The following is a 24,954-nucleotide window of genomic DNA, read 5'->3' as shown; positions in this document are numbered from 1 at the left end:
AAATACTAAAATAAAATGCACGTCAAGACCCTTGTTTGTGGTGTTTTGAGTTAATTTATTCCCCAACGGCAGCAGTAGAGCAATTCTGAGAACAATGGTTTGGATTGGGTTTGGCTGGCGTGAAAGTGATAAGAGTTTGGTTTTCTAATCTGATTCAGGAATTGAGCCTGTCACAGCACTTTTCATCAAACAATACCAGAACGTGGTCCGTCATTAGCTTCCTGTTTGCCAATTTGGCTCTTCTGCTTGGCTATTACATAATACAACAAGCCTTTTGAGCATCACAGCACAAATGAGAGCATCCATTTATCTGAGCTGAGTGGCACTAACTCCATCATTCTGTGATACAACGTAAATGTAAAAAATCTTCCTGACCCACTAGACTACAACTATACCAATGAAGAGTAACATATGGCAAAACATTTGCTAAGAAACTCATGCTCCTTGGTCTTTCAATTTGGAAAAAATATTTGTCAGTATAACATTTGCCAAAAGACAGACACATTCTTGAGAGAATATATACAGTCTGGAACTAATAATCATGTCTGCCATGATTTTCTTTATGTTTTTTTCCCAAATAAGGACTATGTCTGTTTGTCCCTGAGAAAATAAATATCACAATCTCTTTTCTCCACCATGGATAGAAAAATCAGTGCTTTGTCAGAGAAATTAAATAGGACACTTACAGTTCTTCCTCAATAGAGCGAAAAACAATGAACACTCGAAGTACCTTGCCCCAGTTTCAGAGCAGGTCAACACTCCTACTGTAACTGATTCAGTCCACTAAGTTTACTATGTGTTGTATAAAATCCAAGGAACTTTGCTCTTAAAAGAAGTCAAAGCAATCACTGCAAAAATTTATTTTTAATCAGTTTTATGCCTTTCCAGTAAAAATAGCTAAACATCCTTAAAACAAGATTAATTTACTTACAAAAACAAGACAACTTTATTTACTACAAAACTGGCGTACTATGAATTCAATTTTCCTTACCCTTATCTTGTTTTAAGGATATTAAGAGGCCTTCACTGCAAAATGACAAAAATACTAAGAGGAAAAATCTTATATATATATATTTTTTGTTTTTTTGTTTTTTGCAGTGATGGAGACATTTCTACACCTGTTTCTCACTACCTTTAGCACCAGACCCACCACAAACAGCTGTGATATACTAACAGAGGTAAACAGATAATCTGTTCTATGATAGTACAGGCTCTTGAGAAAAGGGATCTGAGATTTGTGCATTTAAACGTTCTCTCTCTCTCAGCAGTCTTTTATGCCCCGCTGAATTAAGCCAACCACCTGTCACAGAAATTGAGTGAATGCTACTGTGCAATCTGGCTCATAGCAGATAACAAGCTGATAGCAAGGTAACCTCCAGAGAGAGACAAAAGAAAACACATTGTACAGAAAATGGTGACATGCCAACTGGAAACAGACATTGTATGGGTAAACTAGGCTTTGGGAAGATGAGATTGGGTTTTTCCAATTTGTTTTGATTTGTTTGGCTCACACAAAAGGCCTCACCTGTCGTGCAATCCGCCGAGCCTCCCAGTAAGGTTTTGATTCCTCCACAGCTTTTCCAATCTTCTTCACTAGCTCATCCAGCTTTAGAGTGGCTTCCACCAGCACTGAACGAAACTTCTGCCTGGCATCCTGGAACCAAACACGAACAATCAGTATGGCTTTGTAACAATATTAGCATACTACTTGGGTGTATACGGCACATTATGCACTGTATACTGCATACATTTCTAAATAGCATGTGAAACAGTACATATTATGCAACAATGATAATTTCACACATGTGACGAGGAGGCCGGGCCGTAAGGATGGACGCCCGGTGATGAATCATCCCAATCAGCTGGGAAAGTGATAAGAGGAGCAGGATGAGTAATCAGGCTGGTTGGTACCCCAGCCTGAATCGGGCATTGAGGGTATTTGACGAGGAGGGTGTTTCCAGGTCGTAAGGAGATAGAGCGGGATAAAGAGCGTGTGAGTGTTTGCGTCAGTTTTAAGTTGTGTTTAATTAGTCTTTATGTTTGTTCATCTGGCTCCTGCCTCCTCCTTTCCATTAAACAAGAGACCTTTATTTTACAGTAGTATGCTATACATTCAGTGCTGGGTGTTACATTCAGTGCTGGATGTTATCTGGATTACATATTCAGATTACAAAAATCAAGTGCTTGTAATTACATTACATTTTAAAATACTCATAATCAGATTACAGTTACTTTTTATGGATTACATGATCACATAATCAGGCAACAACAGAAAACTGTTCTGCATTTAGAGTTGAGCTTGCATGTTTTCTCAACTTTACACTGCGAATTTGACCAACTCCTGACGAACACATATTAATAATTATTTGAATTATCACTCTATGTCATAAAACTACATGTCACTATGTCTTTGGAAGGGTTTTGTCCATCAAACGCATTAAAATTACAAGTGCGGTAATGTACGTTTTAGTTTCGAAAAATTGCTTTTGTTCTCTGCTTCAAAAATAAGGATATTTCATACCATATTTTTCAACTAACTTGGACAAAACATACAGTAGGCCTACATAACAGTTAAAATGTGTTTTTGTGTTTCGTGACCAAATAAGTGTCTTTTATATTTCATTTAGTAACAGACAAAGAGCATGTAAAACACAGACAATCATATCAATTCATATATTTTGATTCATTTAATTTTCTAACATTTAATCAACAATGTAAAAATGGTACAAGATTATCTTACTCGAATGCATGTGACATTAAATAAGCTTGATGAGGTCAATTGATCCAAAGGTAATCACATTAGATTACTTGAAAAATATAATCCAAGAGATTATAGTCATGTAGTTTGTAATCAGTATTGGATCCACCCAGCAATTGCTACATTGTTGCAGACTGCACATTTTAGCAAATGTAGGAGGTCAATAGAGCACAACAGTTTGATTCCGGAAGTAAAAATCCCATTTATTTTGTATAGTCGAATTGATTTTTACCGATAACTTTAAAGACAGACCTACTGTGAGCTCTGAGGTTGTTTATCGATGGTATATGCTTCTGTTGTAGGCATTAGTCCAGTAATAACTTAATTGTTTAAAAAGTGTTTCATAGCGGAGTTCCTGGTGAACAACTACACTATCCATGGTCCAGCAGAGAACAATCCAAGAGCCAAAAAAGCCCAGAAGCCACCAAACGTTCCAATGACACACTGTGAAAGACGCAAACGAGTCAGTCTCTCTTCAACGTGTGAAATTTAAAGTGTTAATTTATGTGAGTAATAAACTTAACACAGTGTCCGTTATTTTTTACTTCCTAAAACATCACGCAATAGGAGGTGTCCTGAGTTGTTCCTGGTAAGCTACTCGGCCTTATTAGGGTGCATGGGGGCGGGGTTAGGGCATCTGCTACTAACCAATTTCTTGCAAGTTCTTTGACACAAAGTATAAAGTAAATATATTGATGATGATTTGTACTAATGTATCATGTACCATAATTGAATCATGATTAATCACAATCACAGAAAACTGTGCAATTTCTTTAAGTGGTTAATCGATTCACAGCCCTAATTTGCATATATCATATTTTTTCTGAATAAACAAAGTATATTGTTTCTATACTTACAATGAAAAACCTAAAATCACTAGTTTTATATATTTCCATCATTTATACTCGATTATGTCAATCGCAATGCTTCATGGAATTGTAGTTCATGCCCTGGTAAAAAAAAAAAAAATTACATTCAATTTTAAAATAGTTTTTTTCTTCAAAACAAAGTTTGTAATGTTGTGATTCACCTCGGAGCTGATTGGCTCGTTTCATGGTTTAAAACTCTTTTATAAATGATTTAATGAAAAGTTTTTGGAAGAACTGAATGGGAAAAATACTTCCGGAACCAAGATGGCTGAAAAAGTGGGTGGACACTGTTATGCTTTATTGAACACTCCATGCATTCAGATAACTGGCATGCTGCACAGTATTCTTCCTACAGAAATAGTATGAATACTAATATCATGCTATTCTCAACATATCCATTGATCAAAAGTGGTACAGTACATACTAACAAACACATCTTGCCTACCAAAGACAACTTAATAAGACGGCACAAACATCCATTTGAAGGTAATACCACATTTATTCATTGTATATTGAAATCATGTATGTTGATGGTGAGTTATATGGAAGTAACGGTAGTTGAAGGATAAAAACAAACACCAAGCGAGGTAATGTGTAAATAAATAATCTTCCTAAATATAGGACACTCTTCTAAGAATTATACATGGAAAATAAGATCCCTCTGATTCTTTAAAAGACTATTCAGCTTCTTAAGTTTAATGTCCTTTCTTGGAAATATAGATGGTCTTTAAATCATTTAAATTGGCATTGCATGTGGGTCAAATTCTTGGAAAGTCTGTGCTACAGTACACATTAAAAGGAATTCAAATCTGTTTATCTGTAATAAGATTTGCAAGAAGTATAAATAGCTCTACAACACGTAATGAAAATACTCTTCTCGCTTGTGTTGTAAACATGCTTTTCAAAAATGTAATTCAATTTTTATTTTCTCTTAATAAAATCAGACCTTGTACGTCAAAACACAACATACACTGATTATTTGGATTAGAAACACATTCCAGGAAAAATAAATCAACATGCGAGATAAGTCCATCTTGAGGTGCAACCTGCCTTTGACATTAAAGCAACATGGCTCAGTAATGAATTCTCAAAACAAACGTCAGAGTTAATCAAGACAGCGTCAAGAAGGTCTGTGCATGGACTACTGTAATATCTTAACCCAAAAGCATTCCCTCAAACAACATGTCCTGTTGCTGTGAAAAAACAAACTAAGAAGCTTGACATTAGCATTTATGTTTTTGGCTGACGCTTTTACCTAAATTGTAATATAGCTGCATTTTTATTAGCAAGCACATTACAAGGGATTCATACCTTTGTCATTTGTGTTGCTAGTGCTAAGCTCTACCAATTGAGCTACAGGAGCACAAGATATCTGAATGTAACATTTAAAGATAACTTATGTTAAAACACATTGGTGCAGAATTCTGCCATGTTCTGTATGGGCGATAAGGACGTATGAGGTCTATAAAACTCTCCAGGTGTAAGAGTGAGATGAGCACATCACTCACCAATATAGTTCTAGTGTCCCACTTTATGTTTACTATAAATCAAATTCATGTTTATGTGGTCTTGAGAGGCCAAGAGACAACAACCAAAAGATCAAGACTCAAATTCTTGGAGTTTGCCTTAAGATACTAAAAGATCTGATTGTATTCTCTCCATACTGTAAATATAAGGGACACCATAAAGAGTAATGTTTAAGCCCTATTAATAATAAAGTGTCAGGACGAGGAAACATATCCAATTATTTAATTACTGCTATTGCCCAAAGAATCTGCAAATTAGACAAATCAGCCTCTGTCTTTTACCCACAGACTGACGATAGTCTAGCAAAGTCATCTTATTAAATTATTGCATTTGGACATGCCCAAACAATGAACCAAGCAGAATCTGCGACAGTGGGACCAAAATAGCCACATGACTGAGTGTGTCTGTCTTAACATGTTGTTTGTTTACAGTGTCATTGCTCTCTTCCTGACTCAAACAAGAATTCTCTTCCTAAAAAACAATATTTGTGTATCACGAAGCTCCACATTTTAATGTAATTTTAATGAAACCTATCCAAACTAGACAGTTTTACATGATGGGCTAAAAGTCAAAACCCTTCAAGTTTTCAGTTTTCAAGAAACGTATTATTTACAAAATTATTTTACTATTTTTGAACATTGATATATAAAACCCAGTCAACCGGCAGATTATGGTGCTCAAGAAACACTCTATTGCATATCCCATACACCATAACACATTCTGTTCATTGGTGTGCAAGGGTACAAAATCCAAACATGGGAAATGTACCTATGATAAAAAAAATATATATATAGAAGTGCAGATATGGCACTGCAAATCAGATCACTTAGTAAGTCAACAGAAAACATATGTATAAACGTACATTTTAGTAGGATATAAATGTATTTAGATGTATTTTTTTTAATAAAAAAAGTTATCCCCTTTACTCCCCAATTTGGAATGCTCAATTCCAACTACTTAGCAGGTTCTCATGGTGGCACGGTTATTCAGCTCAATCCTGGTGGCGGAGGACAAGTCTCAGTTGCCTCCTCATCTGAGACAGCCAATCTGTGCATCTTATTGTGTGGCACGCTGTGCATGACACCGCAGAGACTCCCAGCATGTGGAGGATCATGTTACTCTCCGTGATCCATGCACAAATCATCATGCGTCCCATTGAGAGCGAGAACCAATAATCGCGACCTCGAGGAGGTTACCCCAAGTGACTCTACCCTCCCTAGCAACTGGGCCAATTTGGTTGCTTAGGAGACCTTGCTGGAGTCATTCAGCGCCCTGGTTTCCAACTTGGGACTCCAGCACTGGTAGACAGCGTCAATACTCTCTGAGCTACCCAGATGGTACTCTATTAGAATATGGAGCGTTTTTTCTATTTTTGCTATGCATATTAATTTAGTGTGTGCTTTTTTTGTTTGTTATTTTAAGTAATTATAATTTGGTTATAAAAAAATTATAATAATAATAAAAAAAATTGTATTTGACATTTAAAATATATTTAAAAGAAAGTCAAATAAATTTGAAAAATCTAAGCATACTTGTGGCATTTAGCTAACATTCTCTTCTCAACATGTCTAAGCTTTACATTCATTCATTCAGTCATTTAATAATTGACTTATTCAATCACACATTCATGCATGCAGTGCAAGCTTGTGGATATTATATTGTGCAGCCATACCTCAAGCTCAGTTTCACATCTATTGATGTCATCTGTTGACTGATTCAACTTCTCAAGCTCTCCCTATAAAGAAAAATGAGAAAAGTGAAATAAAGACAACCAATTATTTTTGTCAATTCTGTAACATATACACTTCAGCAGCGCAGATATGAGATACAAATTGGTATCTGACCTGTGGATGCTTCATTTAACAATGTCGTTTGGTTATTATCTAAAGCAGCGGCACACTAAAGGGCGACATCAGAGCGCATTCAGTGCCCCGCAATCAATAGAAGGCAAGTTGCGGCGAAGGAATCAATACTAATTTACCCGTCAGTACAGAGATAAACATGCAATGCCGAGTCGCGACCCAAAATATGATGATGAAACAGATTTCAATTAGTCGTCTTCATAAATGACAAATCATATCATGTCATTTGCGCTTATTAACATGGCTAAACACATATATGCAACACGAGCACAAATATCAATGGCACAGTGTACCTGAATTCTCGGATCTACCTCCTCCTCCTCGGGTGATTCAACATTTTCGTCCGATCTGTTGTCCTTGTCTGTGCAGTCCATTTTATTTTAAGCTGAACAAAGAGACTGCCTCCTGCGCTACAACGAAAACGGCTGTTGATTTCTGTAAATATATGAGCATACAGAGGCGTCCTGTATAGAGGATATTACACATTAATCACCGAGATCATTCCCACACACTGGACGGATTCTTTATATTAAAAGAGAAATGAGGAGACGTGTGTCTGCGCTGTGTATGGTGCGTGAATCCCCCACACACAAACAAACAACCGTGCCGTATACAAGACATGAAGACAAGGTGAAGTGTGTCCCCGCCCCCTTCTCTCTCTCTCTCTCTTCTTTCAATGAATTGTTGAAAATGACATGAGCGATAGTGATTGTTCTGTTGTTTACATATAGGCAATATCTTTCCAATTACTTTCATTACATATTCAACTTTTCCAATATATTTTACATTAATACGTAATACCTGTCTGTCTATCTACAATCTCAGCCCACTGGGGTTTTGACTATAGAACACACACACGCACACACGCACACACACACACGTTGTGTTTCCATGCTTTATGGGGACTTTCCATAGACATGATGGTTTTTATACTGTACAAACTATATATTATATCCCCTAACCCTACCCCTAAACCTAACCCTCACAGAAAACTTTTGGCATTTTTACCTTTTCAAAAAACATAATTTAGAATGATTTATAAGCTGTTTTCCTCATGGGGACTGACAAAATGTCCCCACAAGGTCAAGGTTCGGGTTTTACTATCCTTATGGGGACATTTGATCCCCACAAAGTGATAAATACACACTCTCTCTCACACACACACACAAACACAGTGAAAAAATTAAGAGACCACTGCAAAATTATCAGTTTCTCTGGATTTACTATTTATAGGCTAGGTATGTATGTGAGTAAAATGAAAATGTTTGTTTTATTCTATATAGTACTGTCAACATTCGGTCAAATTTGGTCAGTACTTTATATAATACAACAAAAATGCTCATTCTACACACACATACCTATAAATAGTAAATCCAGAGAAACTGGTAATTTTTTCCAGAGCTGTATATATATATATATATATATATATATATATATATATATATATATATATATATATATATATATATATATTTCAGTACAATTAAATAATATGCATAAACCTATTATTTAAGTGTGATAGAAGGCCAGATAATAGTTATAATAATTAGATTATTAGATAGTGAAGAACAGTGCAGTCATTGCCTTCCAGATCCTAAGGCAACAAAAACAAAATGCATCTAGATTAACACAAATTCTCACCTTGTACTCTTGTCAACGCATACGCAGGCTTGATCGATGCTATCTCGACTCGATTGCTTGATCTTGCGTAGAATTTTGCGTAGAGTAGTTACTAATGTCTGTTTAAAGATGGCCACTCACGTTAGCTAAAGGGGCAATATTGTTTTGCAAGAGCAAATACAAATGAAAGGAAATTAATATATATATATATATATATATATATATATATTCAGAATGATATATAACCTTTCTTCAATCTATGGCGTTGGGTTTACGGACATGCAGCGTATTTTCAAGCGTGAAGCAGGGCAATATAATTTTACTGGGATTCCAACAGGCTCAATGCTGCTCATATATGAACTGGACGTTAGCAAGTAAATATAAAGGTAAGAATATACCTTTTCGACACAGCAGCTATAATTGTACGACTAATGCTCGATTTAAAAACGATTTCCCTATTATTTACATTATATTATTAGCATACATTTGAGAGGAGGAGACTGCAGTCTGAGTGCTAGTGATGGGTAAACCCATTTAGAGACAAAATGAATAGCTTAATCTGAAGTTTTCTTCATATTAGCCCATAGTTACCTACATATTTGTCTTTAGGATGATGAGATTTACCGACGTTTCTCTAGTAAATGTGTGTGGATACCGTAATAACCATGAGAGGGCTCCAAAATCCCATTTACTGCGAGCAAGTCCTACCGTCCCTTTCACTTGTATTTCCTAATGCATTTACATCGTTACAACGTACGAGACTGAAGAGCTTAAAATATTCATAATCAAACCATTTATATTTAGTGATAACCTTTTAGTGGTTTCTATTGTTGGTGGCGTAGTGGGCTAATGCACATAACTGTTAATCAGAAGGTCGTTGGTTCGATCCCCACAGCCACCACCATTGTGTCCTTGAGCAAGGCACTTAACTCCAGGTTGCTCGGGGGGATTGTCCCTGTAATAAGTGCACTGTAAGATGTTTTGGATAAAAGCGTCTGCCAAATGCGTAAATGTAAATATATCAGTGTTATGTGAAATAAATATGCTGTTATTATGAATCAAAGTATTTGAGTAGAACATACATTTTAATATCATATTCAGAAAACTCGTTTTCATGTGTGGAACCAATGTCCACAATTGACACAAATAAAAAAATATTTGTAAATTGTAGTTCGTACTGATTTATGGAAAGTGTTTAAGAAAAGAACATCAGCACATTCTAAAAGTTTACAATGGGTTCCCAAATAAAACATATATATTTAAGTTATACATGTTAAAATACTTTCTCCTAAACCAGCTTAATATGCAGAGACAACTGTAAGTAAGCCATTCATAGGTTAATTTTCTCTAAAACTTTAAGCACTGTGTCTGGCACTTTAAAAATGTATCTGTTTGTCTTGAGCTACCCGCTTAGACACGTCTGTTTTCAATTTCCGGTCTCTAGTGTTGCGGTATCTCACATCGGCGTATATTCTTAGCGGGTAATGATGGTAAATGGTTTTAACCTTGACGGTATTCAAAGCGCTTTACACTGTGACACATTCACCCATTCATACACCAATGGCGGCAGAGCTGCCATACTACCATGCAAGGCGTTAGCCTGCCATTGGTTCAGTGTCTTGCCCAAGAACACTTCGGCATTGGGAGTCGTGTGGGCCGGGATTCGAACCACCAATCCTGCGATTAGTGGCGGACCCGCTCTACCAACTATGGAACGCCAGGCAGTTCAAATATACGCAAATTTTAACACGTAGACAACGTGTAGACAACACGTCAACAACCAACTGAACATGTGACAAAAACATGTGGCTTTAAAGTGCCGATACTTAACAGAGTAGAGATGACCATTTTTGACAGTGCCTCACCTTAGTGTGTAGATGTCATGAAGCCATGGTCTGAGGTTTGTTTTCTTGATATCATTAACTACTTTGAGTTGTTATGACAGCTAACAACTGCACAAGTGCCCAGTGGTTGCTCAGGAAAACTACAGGTAAAAAGCCAGTCACCTTTTAGATACAGACATTGCCTGTCAATCAACTCAAGAACACACATACATGCATTAGCTAAACAAGCTGGGACATATTATTTTTTTTTTTCAGAAAGCTGTTTTGAAAACGGTTTATATTGCAGTTCTGTTGTGCGGTGCTAGAATCGCAGAAATTACATTCTTTAACAGCTTTAAAGTTTGATATATTTGATATATATATATATATATATATATATATATATATATATATATATATATATATATATATATATATATATGAATATATTTATTTCTGTTTAGTCCATCTCTGAAGATGTTTCATTATTTACATATAGGCAAACTTAATGAAAAGGATTATGTGTTTTGTTGACAGTGCACAAATAAATATGTCAAACCAATCTGAATTAATGTTTACCTCTGATGCTATTTTTAAATTATATCAAAGAATACATTTTAGAAAGAAAGTCTTAAAATACTATAACAGATAACATGTGTCAGAGACAAAGAGAGAGCGTGTTGAGAAAAAGAGCAAAAGATGGTTTGCACCTCTGTGTGAGCAAGTAGTGATATGACAAAGTGTGAGTTTTCATGTACCAGCAATGTGAGAAAAGCAACAAATGTGGGTCTAATTTTGTGTTGCTAATAAAATGAGTTATATGAGTAAAGGATAGAATCTGCTCACATTAATATAAGAATATTGCCATAATCTGCTCATAATTTTGCTGCTATTCTTCTAAAAACAATTACATTTCAAGTGCTGCAATTTTTAATTGTACTCATGCTTTATTCATATTTCTTGACTCATTGACTCCATTGTCAGTTACCCACTAGTTTTATAAGTATGATTTTTGGACTGTGAGATACTTTTGTTCTTTGCTGCCTGCAAGGTAGGTAATAGTGGTAATAGCACTTTACAGTATGTCCTTTGCTAAGACAGCAAATAGTGTGTAGGATGCCATACAGATTTTAAATTAACCATGATCTTAATAGACCTTGATCTTTATTTCCTCTGTGGGTAGGATTTGTCATTTAGCAGATGCTTTCTTATGCTATGTGATTCACAGTGCACTTACAAGAAATGCCCCAGATATTTCAAACGAGGTGGTAAAAAAAAAAAAAAAAATCCCTATATATAATTTCCAGGAGGCAAATATTGTCCTTAATAAAAAAGTTAATTTCTGACATGGCTAAAGGGGTAGTCCCACTGGAGTAACCTGGGTTTGACAGTACATGGGGTTTTCAACTTACAAACTTTTGAGTTATTGGTCTTGACATAAAAAGCAACACGACCCACATACCATTTAAAAAAAAAAAAAAAAAGTAACTGAGAAATTAGTCTTAATTAGTGGCAATTCATCAGATGGTTTATTTCAAAGTGATTTATGCTGCAAGTCAGATGCCTTACTGGAATGAATATGTAATTCAGAACCACTTACATTCGCAGAATCGTACAACAGTGGATATCTTTAGCATCAATTTGTAAGTCTTTACAAATGTTTCTTTCAAGTGTCTGAAAGTCTTTTTCTTTGTAATCTAACTAACTAGGTCACTGGTTAACCTTCTTTGACGCATAACTGATTTCCTTCAGAATGTAGTGCGTACAATACTTAAAATTCAAATGTAACTATACGCATATTACTGCAAGGCTGTATGTGACCATTTTGGTCACATATGCTCCTGAAATTTAATCTGTGTGACCACAAAATATATTTGGGGGCATTTGTGCGAGTGCAAATAATTGTTGTGGTGTGACCAGTTTTCATTTTTCTACAAAACGTTCGCTAGTTACTGCACTATGTGCCTGCTGATACAGTGAGCAGTCCACCATTCTATTCAATGTTACAAAACCAATTAAACTTCATCTTAACATTCTTAACTTTAATGCAGATTAGTGCTGCAGGATAAATCATATCGCAATCGCAATGTCAGCCTGTGTGATTATATTAAATAAATAAGTGCATGTGTGGATGTGACAGCCCATTCTCTCTGAGAGCTGTTTGCCCATTTTCTACTCCGCTAATAAAAAGATGACCAGTCAGTCTCAGTTTAGGGCGTGGCATGTGTGGGCATGTCATGTGAGTTTCCGGTGTGCAGTGTGGACATCAGGTGAAGATGGACACCGAGCAGACCGACACTGAACTGGTGGCCAGAAAAAATAACACAGATCATAGCTTGGCGATATGTCTTTATTTCATTCTTAATTAAAGTTCATATAATACGGGAGCATGCCATGTAAATATACACAAACTCCAAAACTGTCATTCTTGGTGCGGCCACAGCTGCTTCAACCAGTCGCGGAAGAGACACAATCTGAGCGGGAGTCGGGACCGGGAGAGATATAAAGTTCTGCCGGGTGATGCGAACTCTAACACGGGAGACGCTCTTCTCTCACGGTCACCCCCGCTGTCTGCAGCTTGCAACGTGTAGCATCATTGATGAGATAATCATAAGATCAGTCTTATGTGAAACATAACACTAAAATGACAACAACAATAAAATGTGTATGTATATGTATATATCTATATATATATTATTTCAATATTTTTTGGTTTTGGTAGACAAGATTGACAAATGCTTATCAATAATAGCCTACTCTTATGGCTAAAATGTCAAAAGTTTTCATTGACTAAAACTACATTAAAAAGCCCAGTTAGCCAAACAACACAAAGCACAATTACAGATGTGTTTGCGTGTGTCACGCCATATGACACGTCTTCACAGAGATATAAAGAGACATGATGCATCGTTAGCAAAGTGGGATTTCAGAAAATGATCCACACACTGAACAAGAGATACCAGCGATAAGTAGAACTTTTTAGAAAGAGGATTTGGAAATACCAGTTGGTCATTTAAAAAATCAAAAACAACAACAATTTTAGTGGTTTGAGTGAACCACACACAAAGTACATGTTACATCCTGCTTAAATGTCCCTGTTTGTTTGGACAATCTTATTTTCATGAAAATGTGTATGTTCTTATTTATTGTTCCATTTTATTTAGGTGTAATATTGAGAAAATAACACGTTTGCAGTAATGCAAAGATGTTATTATTTAATTTTGTAAAAATATTTTAATTTGAAAACACTGCATTTATAGTTGTTGTTGTTACTAGTTTGTATGTTTGAGTTGAGAAATACACATTTCAGCATTATCCGTAATCTATATGTACATTTGATAACAAGCAAGTTGACTCATGTTACCATGTGTTTATTATATCGCAATCGCATATCGTAATATTAGCCTCAATATTCGCAATATGACATTTTCCCCAAATCGTGCAGCCCTAATGCAGATTTTAGATTGGTTAATATTAGCCGTCAATCACTCCCTTTCACCACGTCCCATTGTCACGTGACAGGGAGATAACTAGCGCGCGAAATGTAAAGAGCTGAAGAGAGAATCAGAATCAGTTTTATTGCCAAGTATGCTTATATATACAAGGAATTTGACTTGGTGACTGGAGCTTCCGGTGCACAACAATACAAAAACAGCAGCAAGACATAGATAATAATAATTATACGCACATACATACACACACACACACATGCATACATACAAATAACTAGTGCAAATCTTATACAAATCTGTTATGTAGTTTCTTCTTTTTTCCCCTCAGAGGAATGAAATGGCAGTAGAGGTTGGATGGTTGTATAAATATAAAAAAGACTGAACTGTATATTGCACATAATTATTGCTCAGTGGGGCAGTTTTAACTGTTCATGAGATAGCCTGAGGGAAAAAACTGTTCCTGTGCCTGACGATGCTGGTGCTCAGGGCTCTGAAGCGTCGCCCAGAAGGCAACAGTTCAAAAAGGTAATGGGCAGGGTGAGAGGGGTCCTGAGGGATTTTTCCAGCCTTTTCCTCATTCTGGAAGTGTACAGTTCTTGAAGGGAGGGCAGAGGGCAACCAATAATCCTCTCAGCAGTCCAAACTTCCTCAGGTTGAACTTCCTCAGCTAGCGAAGGAAGTACAACCTCTGCTGGGCCTTTTTCACAATGGAGTAAATGTGTGTCACCCACTTCAGGTCCTGTGAGATGGTAGTGCTCAGGAACCTGAATGACTCCACTGCTGCCACAGTGATGTTTAGAATGGTGAGGGGAATTTCCACAATCATCTCTACTGTTTTGAGCATGTTCAGCTCAAGGTTGTTTTGACTGCACCAGACAGCCAGCTGTTCAAACTCCCTTCTGTATGCAGACTCATTGTCATCTCGGATGAGGCTGATGACAGTGGTGTCCTCTGCAAACTTCAGGAGCTTGACAGAGGGGTCCTTAGTGATTCAGTCATTGGTGCAGAGGGAGAAGAGTAGTGAGGAGAGCACACATCCCTAGGGGGCAACAATGCAGTGTACAGGTGCTGGAAGTGAGTTTCCCCTGTCTTACAAGCTGCTGCCTGTCTGTCAGAAAGCTGGTAATCCACTGACAGATAAACATGGGAACAGAGAGTTGGTGAAATTTATTCTGGAGTATAGCTGGGATAATGGTGTTGAAAGCCGAACTGAAGTCCACAAAAAGGATCCTTGCATATGTCTCCGGTCTGTCCAGATGTTGCAGGATATGATGCAATCCCATGTTGACTGCATCATCCATAGACCTGTTTGCTCGATAAGCAAATTGAAATGGATCTAGAAAGAGTCCAGTGATGTTCTTCAGGTGGGCCAATACCAGTCTCTCAAATGATTTGTGACCACAGATGTCAGGATAACAGGTCTGTAGTCAAAGTCTTGTGATTTTTATTTTTATTTTTTGGGACAGAAATAATGTTTGAGTGTTTGAAGCAGCATGGTGAGATGCCATCTGGGCCTGAAGTTTTCTTCATCTTTTGTTTCCAAAAGACTCTGTTCACATCATCTTCACATATATTAAGTGCAGGTTGAGGGGGGTTGCAGGAGGTGTTGGTGTTTGTGTGAAGTGAAGGTGAGAGTTGGTGTGGGGTGTGAGATTGGGCCTTTCAAATCTGCAGTAGAACATATTCAGGTCGTCAGCCAGTTGTTGGTACACCACAGGGTTGGGGGTAGGAGTCCTATAATTTGTGAGTTGTTTCATGCCACTCCACACTGATGCCGGGTCATTAGCTGAAAACTTGTTTTCTAGCTTCTCAGAGTACCTTCTTTAGCCACTCTGATTTCCTTATTTAGTGTGTTCCTGGCATGATTGTACAAGACTTTATCCCCACCCCTGTAAGCATCCTCTTTTGCCTGACAAAGCTGCCTTAGCTCTGCTGTAAACCACTGTTTGTCATTGTTGAACATTAATTAAGTGGAATGCACATATCCTCACAGAAACTGATTTATGATGTAACAGTATCTGTGAGCTTGTCCAGTTCGATGTCTGCAGCATCAAAAACACTCCAATCCTTGCAATCAAAGCAGGCTTGTAGTTCACGCTCTGCTTCATTGGTCCAACTCTTTACAGTCCTTACTACTGGCTTGGTTGATTTTAATTTCTGCCTGTAGGTTGGAAGAAGATGAACCAGACAGTGATCAGAGAGTCCCAAAGCTGCTCTAGGCACAGAGTGATATGCATCCTTAATTGTCGTGTAGCAAAGATCCAGTATGTTCCTGTCTCTGTGGGGCATGTAATGTGCTGTTTGTATTTGGGCAGTTCACGTTTGAGATTTGCGTTGTTAAAATCCCCAAGAATAATAATGACTGAGTCCAGGTATTGTTGATCTGTGTCTGTGATTTGATCAGTCAGCTGTTGCAGCATTGTGTTCACACACGCATTACGTCTTACATACGGCTTACATTTAATAAAGAGCGCTTACAAATTACGACAGCACATCCTCTTTAACAAGAAGATGAAATGAACACTTGAGAGATTTCTGAAGACTTCGAGTGTCTCCACTATGCAAGTGGCTCAATGCACTGCATTTACTAAATCCTGTGGGACAGCGGTTGCAGGTTTGCTTTGTTTTTTACACTCAGGTTTCCATACCACATGGTCTTATTGAAAGACAATGCTTTCCATGAGATTCTTGTAAACCATTTCTAAAATGTCTTTACTTACACCAAAGTGGTTTAACCTCCTAATAAGATGCAGTCTCTGCATTGCTTTTTTAAAAAACATAATCTGTATTCTCAGTAAAATTAAGATAACTATCTATAAATGTTCCCAAATATTTAAATCTACAAACTATTTCTACAGGGTGCGCACCAAGTATTAAAGTTTCTACTTGTTCAGAAATTTCCTGCTTCTTGCTTGTAACAACTAATTCTTTGGTTTTAGTCACATTAATCTCAAGTGCACTCAACCGACACCGGTTCTGGAGGGAATTTACGTTATTATAATGAAGTTGATTCATTTCTGTTCCTCCTCCATGCAAAAGGCAGACAAGTGCCATGTCATCTGCATATTTAAACTAAAATGTGCACCCTGAATTTTAATTAGTATACAGTGAGAATGGTAAATGTGACAATATGGTTACCTGTGGTGAACTTGTGTTCAAAATAGTTGTCTATCAATTTACCATTAACAAACACTCTTTGTGTATGATTGGAAAGAAAACCTCTGATCCACCAGATGAGGCCTCCATTAACCCGTAACTCAAATAATCTCTGTAAGAGAATGCCTATCTTTGTATTAAAAGCTGAACATAATGACATCTCCTTTTTTGCTCCATGGAAGAAAGTCATATGTGGTTGGAACAAGATTAAGTTGAGTAAATGACAGAATTTTCATTTTGAGTGAACTGGAAGAACCTTTAATAAACTTACTGGTGGTTTGTCTTTAAGAGGTTAAATGATGAAGTCTAAAAACACTTTTAAAAACTCCTCTAATGTTACCTGGCTGTGATGATAGCTGATGTTTTGGACAGGAGGTTTTGTGACAGTCTATCAGACATGTCTTTGCCTTAATGGTGTGCGTGGGAAGGATGTGGTCAACAAGATCACCCTCACCCAGTTTGAAACTTTAGCCTCAGTGACGTGTGAAGAGAGTGAAAATACAACCTTATTACTGCCAAATCAAAATTTCATAAGTCTACTTATTTAAAGTGTTTTGTGCCATTAGTTTTTAAAGGGATAGTAGTCATCATTTACTCATCCTCTTGTTCCAACCCCATATGATTTTTTTGCTTCTGTGGAACACAAAATACTGTGTAATTCTCAGTCGCCATTTACATTCATCGCACATGTTTTCCATACAATGAAATCGAATAAAAACAGCAAGACCTTTAACAAACCAAAAACGGTAAGCTCCTACTTGGTTCATTAGTTTTCATGATGGTATTCGATTCCTGGGGCTCAAGCAGTGCTCTTTGTGCAATTATAGATTGTGTTTTTAAGCATATCCAAGTCACTTTATGAATATCTATGACTATGATGTTTGTTTCAGGTGATGAAAACCTTCCAGGCCAACCAGTGAGACGGTATGCTCGGGCAGTTAGAAAGAAACATGGTAAGGAAAAACAGTCTGTGTAAATGCATCTAAATGCCAGTTTAAATGCAGATTCTGTGCCACCCTGGCAGTGTAAATATGGCTAAGGAAAAGAATTGGAAAGTTCTATAGTAAATTTAAATTTTTCTACTTTTGTTCTAAAGAATTTAGTCTGAATTTAATTGATTTTTAAAAATCATTATCCACTATTGCAAAAAACTGGAAATTCCTTCAAAAATGCTGGGAACTGTGTGTGTACCTAATAGAAATTTGCCAATGCCTACTGCTGCAGGGACTTAATTAGGCCTAATTAAAGACCCAATTAAATAATTAATGTTGGTTATAGTCCTTTGCTCTAATTTTCACAATTTCTTCACAGAATTCCAAAGTCAGCTTCAGGACTTCCCTCCATCCTTGCTAAATATGCATCCGTCCCACTTGTGCAAAGGTATGCTTTTCTTTCTGTCCTCTCCATTTTTGACCTACTCATCCCAATTTGTTGCCTTAGTCATTCTGAGACTGGCTTTATTTTTTTGGTACAAGTGGGATTAAGAAGTGGAAGATTTCTTCAGACTTCCTTACTTTTAATGCTCAAATGCAGAACACTAACTGTATGATGTCATGTCATATTGCAGGGTTGACGATGTGGTGAAGAAACTGCTTACACTGGAGTTTGAAAATCATGTATGGGTTTTCATTTCCTTTTTGCATGTTAATCAATGAATAATCTCAGCAATGGTTCATTTTTATCCTGTGTAGTTGCCTCTAATGTCATGTAGGAACTGTTATGTTTAAAATATATCTTTTGTGCCAAAACATCTGTCCTCAGAGCGAAAAATTGCGATTAAAAGAGGAACAGCTTATTGCAAAGGTGAGGAGAGATGAGAATGACCGCAGCTCAACAGAAGTCAAAGGTAAGTTCCCATATTTAGCACTGCTTTTACATCCTGGAATCTCAGAAGATGACTCATGAAACATGTGGAATGTCTTTGGTTGCTTTACAGTGGCGATATTGACAGCAAGGATACGTAACTTCCAGGAGCACTTGCACGATCACCCCAAGGTATAAACACTTGAGCACTTGTCTTTTTTTTTCCCCCTTCAGTAAAGGGGTCAAAATTTTGCTCCTCAATTTTATTTAGACCCCCAGAGAAACATGATAATCTGCGCTTGCTCTGATGTGTTCAATAGTAAATAAAGCATATACAGTAGCCCCAAAAAGTATTTGGATACTTAAGGCACACTTGATAAAAATGTGCATTATATAACAACATACCAAATCAAATGGAACTTATTGTAAATAAATATAGCACAAAAACACTTTTCAAGCAAAACACTTAATAAAAAGAACTTTGTTAGGTTCAAAATATATATATAAAAATATTGTTCGAAATGAAGTCTGAAAGTATGAGGAAAATTTCTGGTTGTCAAATTTTGTGGAACATATTTAATGTGATGAACTACATTTGTGTGAAATTGAGGGGAACGGACGTCATACATCCACTAAATATGACGTTGACACCAGTTGAATAAAAATAATGGAAAATAGCTCAGAAAAGTGAAGTTAATAGTAAGTGTGACTTAAAGCAATAGTACACCCAAAAATTTAAATCTCTCATAATTTACTCGCCCGCATTCCATTACTGATGTATATAACTTTCTTTCTTCTGCAGAACACAAAGATTTCTCGAAGAATATCTCAGCTCCGTAGGTCAATACAATGCAAGTAAATGGTGGCCAAAACACACAAAGGAAGCATAAAGTTAATCCTTATGACTCAACAGTGGTTTAATCCATGTCTTCTGAAGCAATCCAATTAGTTTTGGTTGAGTTTCCAAAGCTACAATATGGCCAGATGTGCATTCCCCAATAACTTTAAAGCGACAGCACTAGGAACGCTCACCAGCGACAGCCCAACAAAAATAGAGAGCGGTGGATTAAGTCACCGCTCAATGTACTGTCACTCAGCAGCTGTAATAGAAAACCCTCGCAGCTGTGGTAATTAGTGTTTTAGAACTAATTACAGGGTAATATAAATCAAATCATTATGTAATTTATTTACACTCAATATAAAAAAATTATCATCTTAAAACAATTGTGAGATTTACGCTGCTAAATAAGGAGGAAACGAGTCATCACAGTCTGTGGAAAAAGTCTAGCAACATCAAGTGACAATGTTGTTTGTGGGGTTTAAGGCACGATCACGATTTCAAGCTCGATTACATTTTCTAGTGCTTAAAACATGCACCGAGCATTAGATAGCAATATAGGAAGTGTAATCCATCTTGAATTTTTGATTGCCAAGAAGAGTGCTGATGTCAAGGTTAATAGCTAAAAAAGGAGTTCTGTTCCCACCCAAAACCGGATGGATCGCTTAATAAGAAATGGATTAAACCACTGGATCCATATTAATTACTTTCATGCTGCTTTTATGTGCTTTTTGGAGCTCATAACTTTTTGGTCACCATTTACTAAGATAATCTAAAAATCTTTGTGATCTTCAGAAGACAATGTCATACACATTTCAGATGACATGAGAGTAAGTGATGAGAAAGTTTACATTTTGGGGTGAACTATTCCTTTAAGTGTCCAAATACAATTTAATGAATTATTATTTAAAGAAATGTGTGTAATAAAGCATATTCTGCATAAATGTGACATTGTTATTAAACTCATAATTCTTTTAATCTATTTAAAAAATATATATTTTTAGAAAGATCATGCTGTATTCCAACTGTATTCATATTCATTCTGTATTTATATGCTGTACCCCTTTTGATCAGGATAAAGCTAACAAAAGATGGATGCTCATGAGCATTGACATTAGGAAGAAAAAGCTCAAGTTTCTGAGAAGAACTTGATATCATGGATTTGAGAAGGTGTGCCAAGAGCTTGGCATCACTTACTCGTTTCCTCCTGAATACTATCGACGGGTCACCTGACGCTGGCTGGCCAAAAAGGCCTTCTGCAATAAGGTAACATTCACAGCTAGCAGTGCTTCTTTTCAGCATTTTCAAAGTATTTTACATTTATGCCTTTTGACAGACACTTTACAGTACATTTAGGGTATACAGTTTCATCAGTTTGTGTTTCCTGGCAATCAAACCCTTAATCCTGGTACTGCTTGCTAGCCATACTCTTCCAAATGAGATACAAATGATGCTCTATAGAGCGCAGAATGAAACTCATTTCTGTAATCATTTTGGTTCATCTTTTCCTTATACTGTGTGTTTCTCTTCCAGGTCTTTAAAGAAGTCCAGAAACAAAGAGCAGAGCAGAAATCAGCTCTGGCTAAGGAAGAGGAGACAGAATCAGGGTCCACACAACAACAAGGAACTGCTGTGTAGACAAGATCGTCATTCTGAGAACTCCGTACTAACTGTGATCTGATAAATCCAGAAGAGTATCTGGGTGGCAATCTGATATGTTCTCTCAATGTTTGATTCATACGTGAAATACCAAGAAAATCTAAGTGAGAGTACAAAAACATCTAGGTCAGTGTCACATGATGTCACTGCTAGAAAATATTTTGATGTTGTCATTTATTTGCTTATCCAAATGGCAAAACAAGTGTTCGAAGTGAGATCTGTCTTTTATAGATGCAACAAATAAAAGACCTCTTAATTCATATGGCTCATTTTTTTTATCATTACCCCAAATACTGTTAATTATATCAGAATAGTTTCATAGATGTCCTTCGATTAAATATTCGGTTAGGAGTTTCACATACTCAGGAGTTTTGGATCAACAATGAATGAGGACCATGCACAAATGATGTGTTGTGGTTGTGCAGCTTGAGCAAATGGTTGCTCTCGGTTCCTATAACTCTTATTTTACAAGAAATGCATGACAATCGGGTGAATGATCTAAGGTCAAAGTGTCAGTTCTTTTACACGTGAGATTTTATATCGATTGCTGAAAATTCTGTTTGGTCACATTTCCTATTACAATGAACAATCCCCCCCCCCTCCCGTGATGTGTTTGGTTTGAAGCTTATATCGGTGTGAATCGGAAACCTTGCATACTAGAGTAGCAAACACGGTGCGTTGGCGTGTGTCACAACTTCCTTTTCAGCTGAAAAACCTCAGATCAAGAGGCTCTGAAGAACACGAGGTACCTTTTGTAGGTTCTAATTTGTTTTACATTACTAACATTATAGAGAAATCTGTTCTTTATTTACATTTTCATTTTATCATGTCAAGTTTTAGTTTTAATTCACTCATAGTTATCGTTTTTCTCATATATCATTTGCCAAATTGTGTTGTTGCATGTTAGTGGTACAGTGTTTTATATATACCGGTATATATATATACGCATATAAGGAAATTGTTTGTAAATAATACAACCTGTAAAAATGTCAGGTAACCTAAAAATGCGGTAAAATCTAAATGAACTGGTATTATTTAAGTCAAACATCATTAACTGAATAATTCAGCCTGAATACTTTAGGTTACACCAACAAAAGTAAATTGTAAGGGTCAGATTATGCAGATATAGCACCTCAAGGTAACATTTTGCCATTTTTTTTACAGTGTATGTGTGAATAAGAAGTTTAAAAGTAACTGGTTCATGTATTCTTTTTGCATGTGTCTACAGTATAAGCAATTCTTGAAATAAGTATTTATGCTGGAGAATTTAAAAACAGAAATACTGTAACTAGTTAACAGAACCAACATCATAACAAGTGGAATAGAAAATAATGTCAAAAAATACTCTCTCTTTTTCTAAAATACTAAATCAGCAAATCATGTTCCATCAAATATATAGGATGTGTTTTGTCTAGAACTTCAATCAAGACAACTGTTGAACATACATTTGTCAATCTTCTTCCAATTCACTAGGAAGAGAACGTCTGGAGTCATTTTCTCAGCGTCCTTGCTGGACCACTCTTGATTGACATGTCAAACCCCGTCATCACTCAACCTGGTGCAGGCTCTTATGGTACAAATGTGCAGACAGGAGAGTGGAGCACTGGTCTTTGTTCTTGCTGCAGTGACCTATTTGTCTGTAAGTTCTGACAGCTTTGGAAAAAAATCCAAAGTTTTTGCACCTCAAAACATACTATTTTATTGGTCTATTTTTGCTAAAGTTTAACATTTACAGAAGCACCTGGAGCAGTCATAAGTTTAGTCAATGAACAAACCGAGACAGTTTTTACTGTTCAATGTTAAAGGTAACATTTTATAATAAGGTTCCTTTTGTTAACATTACTTAATGCATTAGGACTCATGAACAAACAATCAACAATATAATTTTACAGCATTTATTAGTCTTTGTTAATTTTAAAGGGATATTTCACCCAAAATTAAAGTTCTCTCAGTTACTCACCCTCATGCCATCCCAGATGTTTGACTTTCTGTCTTTAGCAGAACACAAATGAAGATTTTTAGAAGAATATTTCAGCTTTGTAGTTCCATACAATGCAAGTGAATGGGTGCCAAAATTTTGAATAAATCTGCATAAGGGCATTATAAAAGTAATCCATAAGACTCCAGTGGTTAAATCAATATCTTCAGAAGTTACATGATAGGTGTGGGCGAGAAAAGGATCAATATTTAAACCCCTTTTCCTTCACTTTTCCTTTCTCCTTCTGGCAATTCATGTTCTTTGTGCATATTGCCCCCTACTGGGCAGGGAGGAGAATTTATGATGAAAACAGACTTAAATATTGATCTGTTTCTCACCTATCACATTGTATCTGATCACATGGATTACTTTAATGCTCCCTTTATGTGGGTTTTGGAGCTTTAAAATGTTAGTACCCAGTCACCTGCATTGTATTGACCTACAGAGCTGAGCTGAAATATTCTTCTAAATATCTTTATTTGTGTTCTGCAGAAGAAAGATAGTCATACACATCTGGGATGCCATGAGGGTGAGTAAATTATGAGACAATTTTCATTTTTGGGTGAACTTTTCCTTTAATAGAAAATGCTGTAAAATGATTGTTCATTATTAGTTCATGTTAACTAAAGTTTTTAATTAATGCTATTGTAAAGTGTTACCGTGTTCAATTTATGTCTAAAGCTTACTATAGTAACAATTTGCATCTAATCAATTTTCTGTATTTGTATTTGGTTGTTTAGGTGCCCTTGGCTGTATCTGTCCAATAGCTCTCAGCTGTTACACGGCAAACAAGTATGGAGAGAATGTATGTCTCTCTTGTATACCTGGAGGAATGACTGCTTTGAGGACACATATGCGACTGACCTATGGAATACAGGTATAGTACACATATCTTTTTTGGGGGATCAGATTACCCTTATTGTGTATTTATGGAATCTTTTCCAGAAATGTATTGATTTGTTATTGTGTATTGCACAATTTATTTATTAATTTCTCTCTGCAGGGCACAATATGCAATGATGCTTTGATGGCTTGTTGCTGTGGAATATTTGAAACATGTCGAATGGCCAGAGAAATTCGTATCAGGAATGGAGAGACCTAATTCCTGTCTTTACTATGAACAGTTTTCTTTTTTTTTTTTTAAAGCATTCATGTTTAAGTAAAATAAACAGTGTCATGCATTAAATTATAATCTTTATTTTCAAAATTATTATTTAACAAACTATTATAAATATAACAGATTTACAATACAAGGGTTCAATGCCATTTAAAAAAATTTAATTTGTGGAAATCTAAGGCTGTAATTAATGCAATATTCATTCATGTACATGCCAAAATGCATAATTAGTGTTTTACAGTACTGGAGTTTGGTGTCATTTTAAGTACTACCACACACACACACAATGGAATCATGTAAAAAAACTATGAAATGTAATTCATGTCTAAATAAAGCTTTTTGAATTGGATTAAATAAACATATATATTTTGTTATTTTATTTTCCAAGTATTTATAAAAGAACATTGAAAAAATATGTTTATATCAATAATATAATAAATGTATTTAAATGCATTGCATTTCCTTTATGACGTTACATGTTTTCGTTTTTTT

At 36.2% G+C, this 24,954-nt stretch overlaps 2 protein-coding genes and 1 pseudogene across 4 annotated transcripts in view; 2 read left to right on the top strand and 1 right to left on the bottom strand.

Annotated features, from left to right (window-relative positions):
* Positions 1 to 7,654, bottom strand: part of LOC127658022 (SH3 domain-binding protein 5-like) — a 28,638-nt gene extending 20,984 nt beyond the window's left edge. The window contains exons 1-3 of one of the 2 annotated variants that reach the window (XM_052147089.1): positions 7,310 to 7,654; positions 6,827 to 6,889; positions 1,526 to 1,654 (exon numbers count right to left, since the gene is read on the bottom strand). In XM_052147089.1, coding sequence (XP_052003049.1) covers positions 1,526 to 1,654; positions 6,827 to 6,889; positions 7,310 to 7,390 — 273 coding nt within the window. In that variant the 5' untranslated portion in view covers positions 7,391 to 7,654. Of the gene's footprint in view, positions 1 to 1,525; positions 1,655 to 6,826; positions 6,890 to 6,998; positions 7,245 to 7,309 lie in introns of those variants that run through there. The other variant, XM_052147090.1, reaches the window with a different exon arrangement.
* Positions 7,655 to 8,776: 1,122 nt separating this feature from the next.
* Positions 8,777 to 21,492, top strand: LOC127658089 (28S ribosomal protein S15, mitochondrial-like; annotated as a pseudogene).
* A 519-nt stretch (positions 21,493 to 22,011) lies between these two features.
* Positions 22,012 to 24,807, top strand: LOC127658090 (cornifelin-like). 2 transcript variants are annotated; one of them, XM_052147188.1, is made up of 4 exons: positions 22,012 to 22,112; positions 22,841 to 23,006; positions 24,086 to 24,222; positions 24,349 to 24,807. In XM_052147188.1, exons 2-4 carry the CDS (start codon positions 22,898 to 22,900, stop codon positions 24,445 to 24,447), a joined length of 345 nt encoding a protein of 114 aa, XP_052003148.1. In that variant the 5' UTR covers positions 22,012 to 22,112; positions 22,841 to 22,897; the 3' UTR covers positions 24,448 to 24,807. The 2 variants fall into 2 exon arrangements, with proteins under 2 accessions (XP_052003148.1, XP_052003149.1); XM_052147189.1 differs by having other exon boundaries at positions 22,014 to 22,121.
* Positions 24,808 to 24,954: the final 147 nt, after the last annotated feature.

This window comes from Xyrauchen texanus, chromosome 17 (assembly GCF_025860055.1).
Source record: "Xyrauchen texanus isolate HMW12.3.18 chromosome 17, RBS_HiC_50CHRs, whole genome shotgun sequence".
Classification (NCBI taxonomy): domain Eukaryota; kingdom Metazoa; phylum Chordata; class Actinopteri; order Cypriniformes; family Catostomidae; genus Xyrauchen; species Xyrauchen texanus.
This window is presented reverse-complemented; position numbering and strand designations above follow the sequence as displayed.

Excerpts from the sequence above, each read along its gene's own strand:
- LOC127658090 (XM_052147188.1), top strand. The coding sequence starts at position 22,898 with ATGTCAAACCCCGTCATCACTCAACCTGGTGCAGGCTCTTATGGTACA. Across the intron at positions 23,007-24,085 it reads CTGCAGTGACCTATTTGTCT|GTGCCCTTGGCTGTATCTGT; the intron begins GTAAGTTCTGAC and ends TTGGTTGTTTAG. Across the intron at positions 24,223-24,348 it reads GACTGACCTATGGAATACAG|GGCACAATATGCAATGATGC; the intron begins GTATAGTACACA and ends TTCTCTCTGCAG.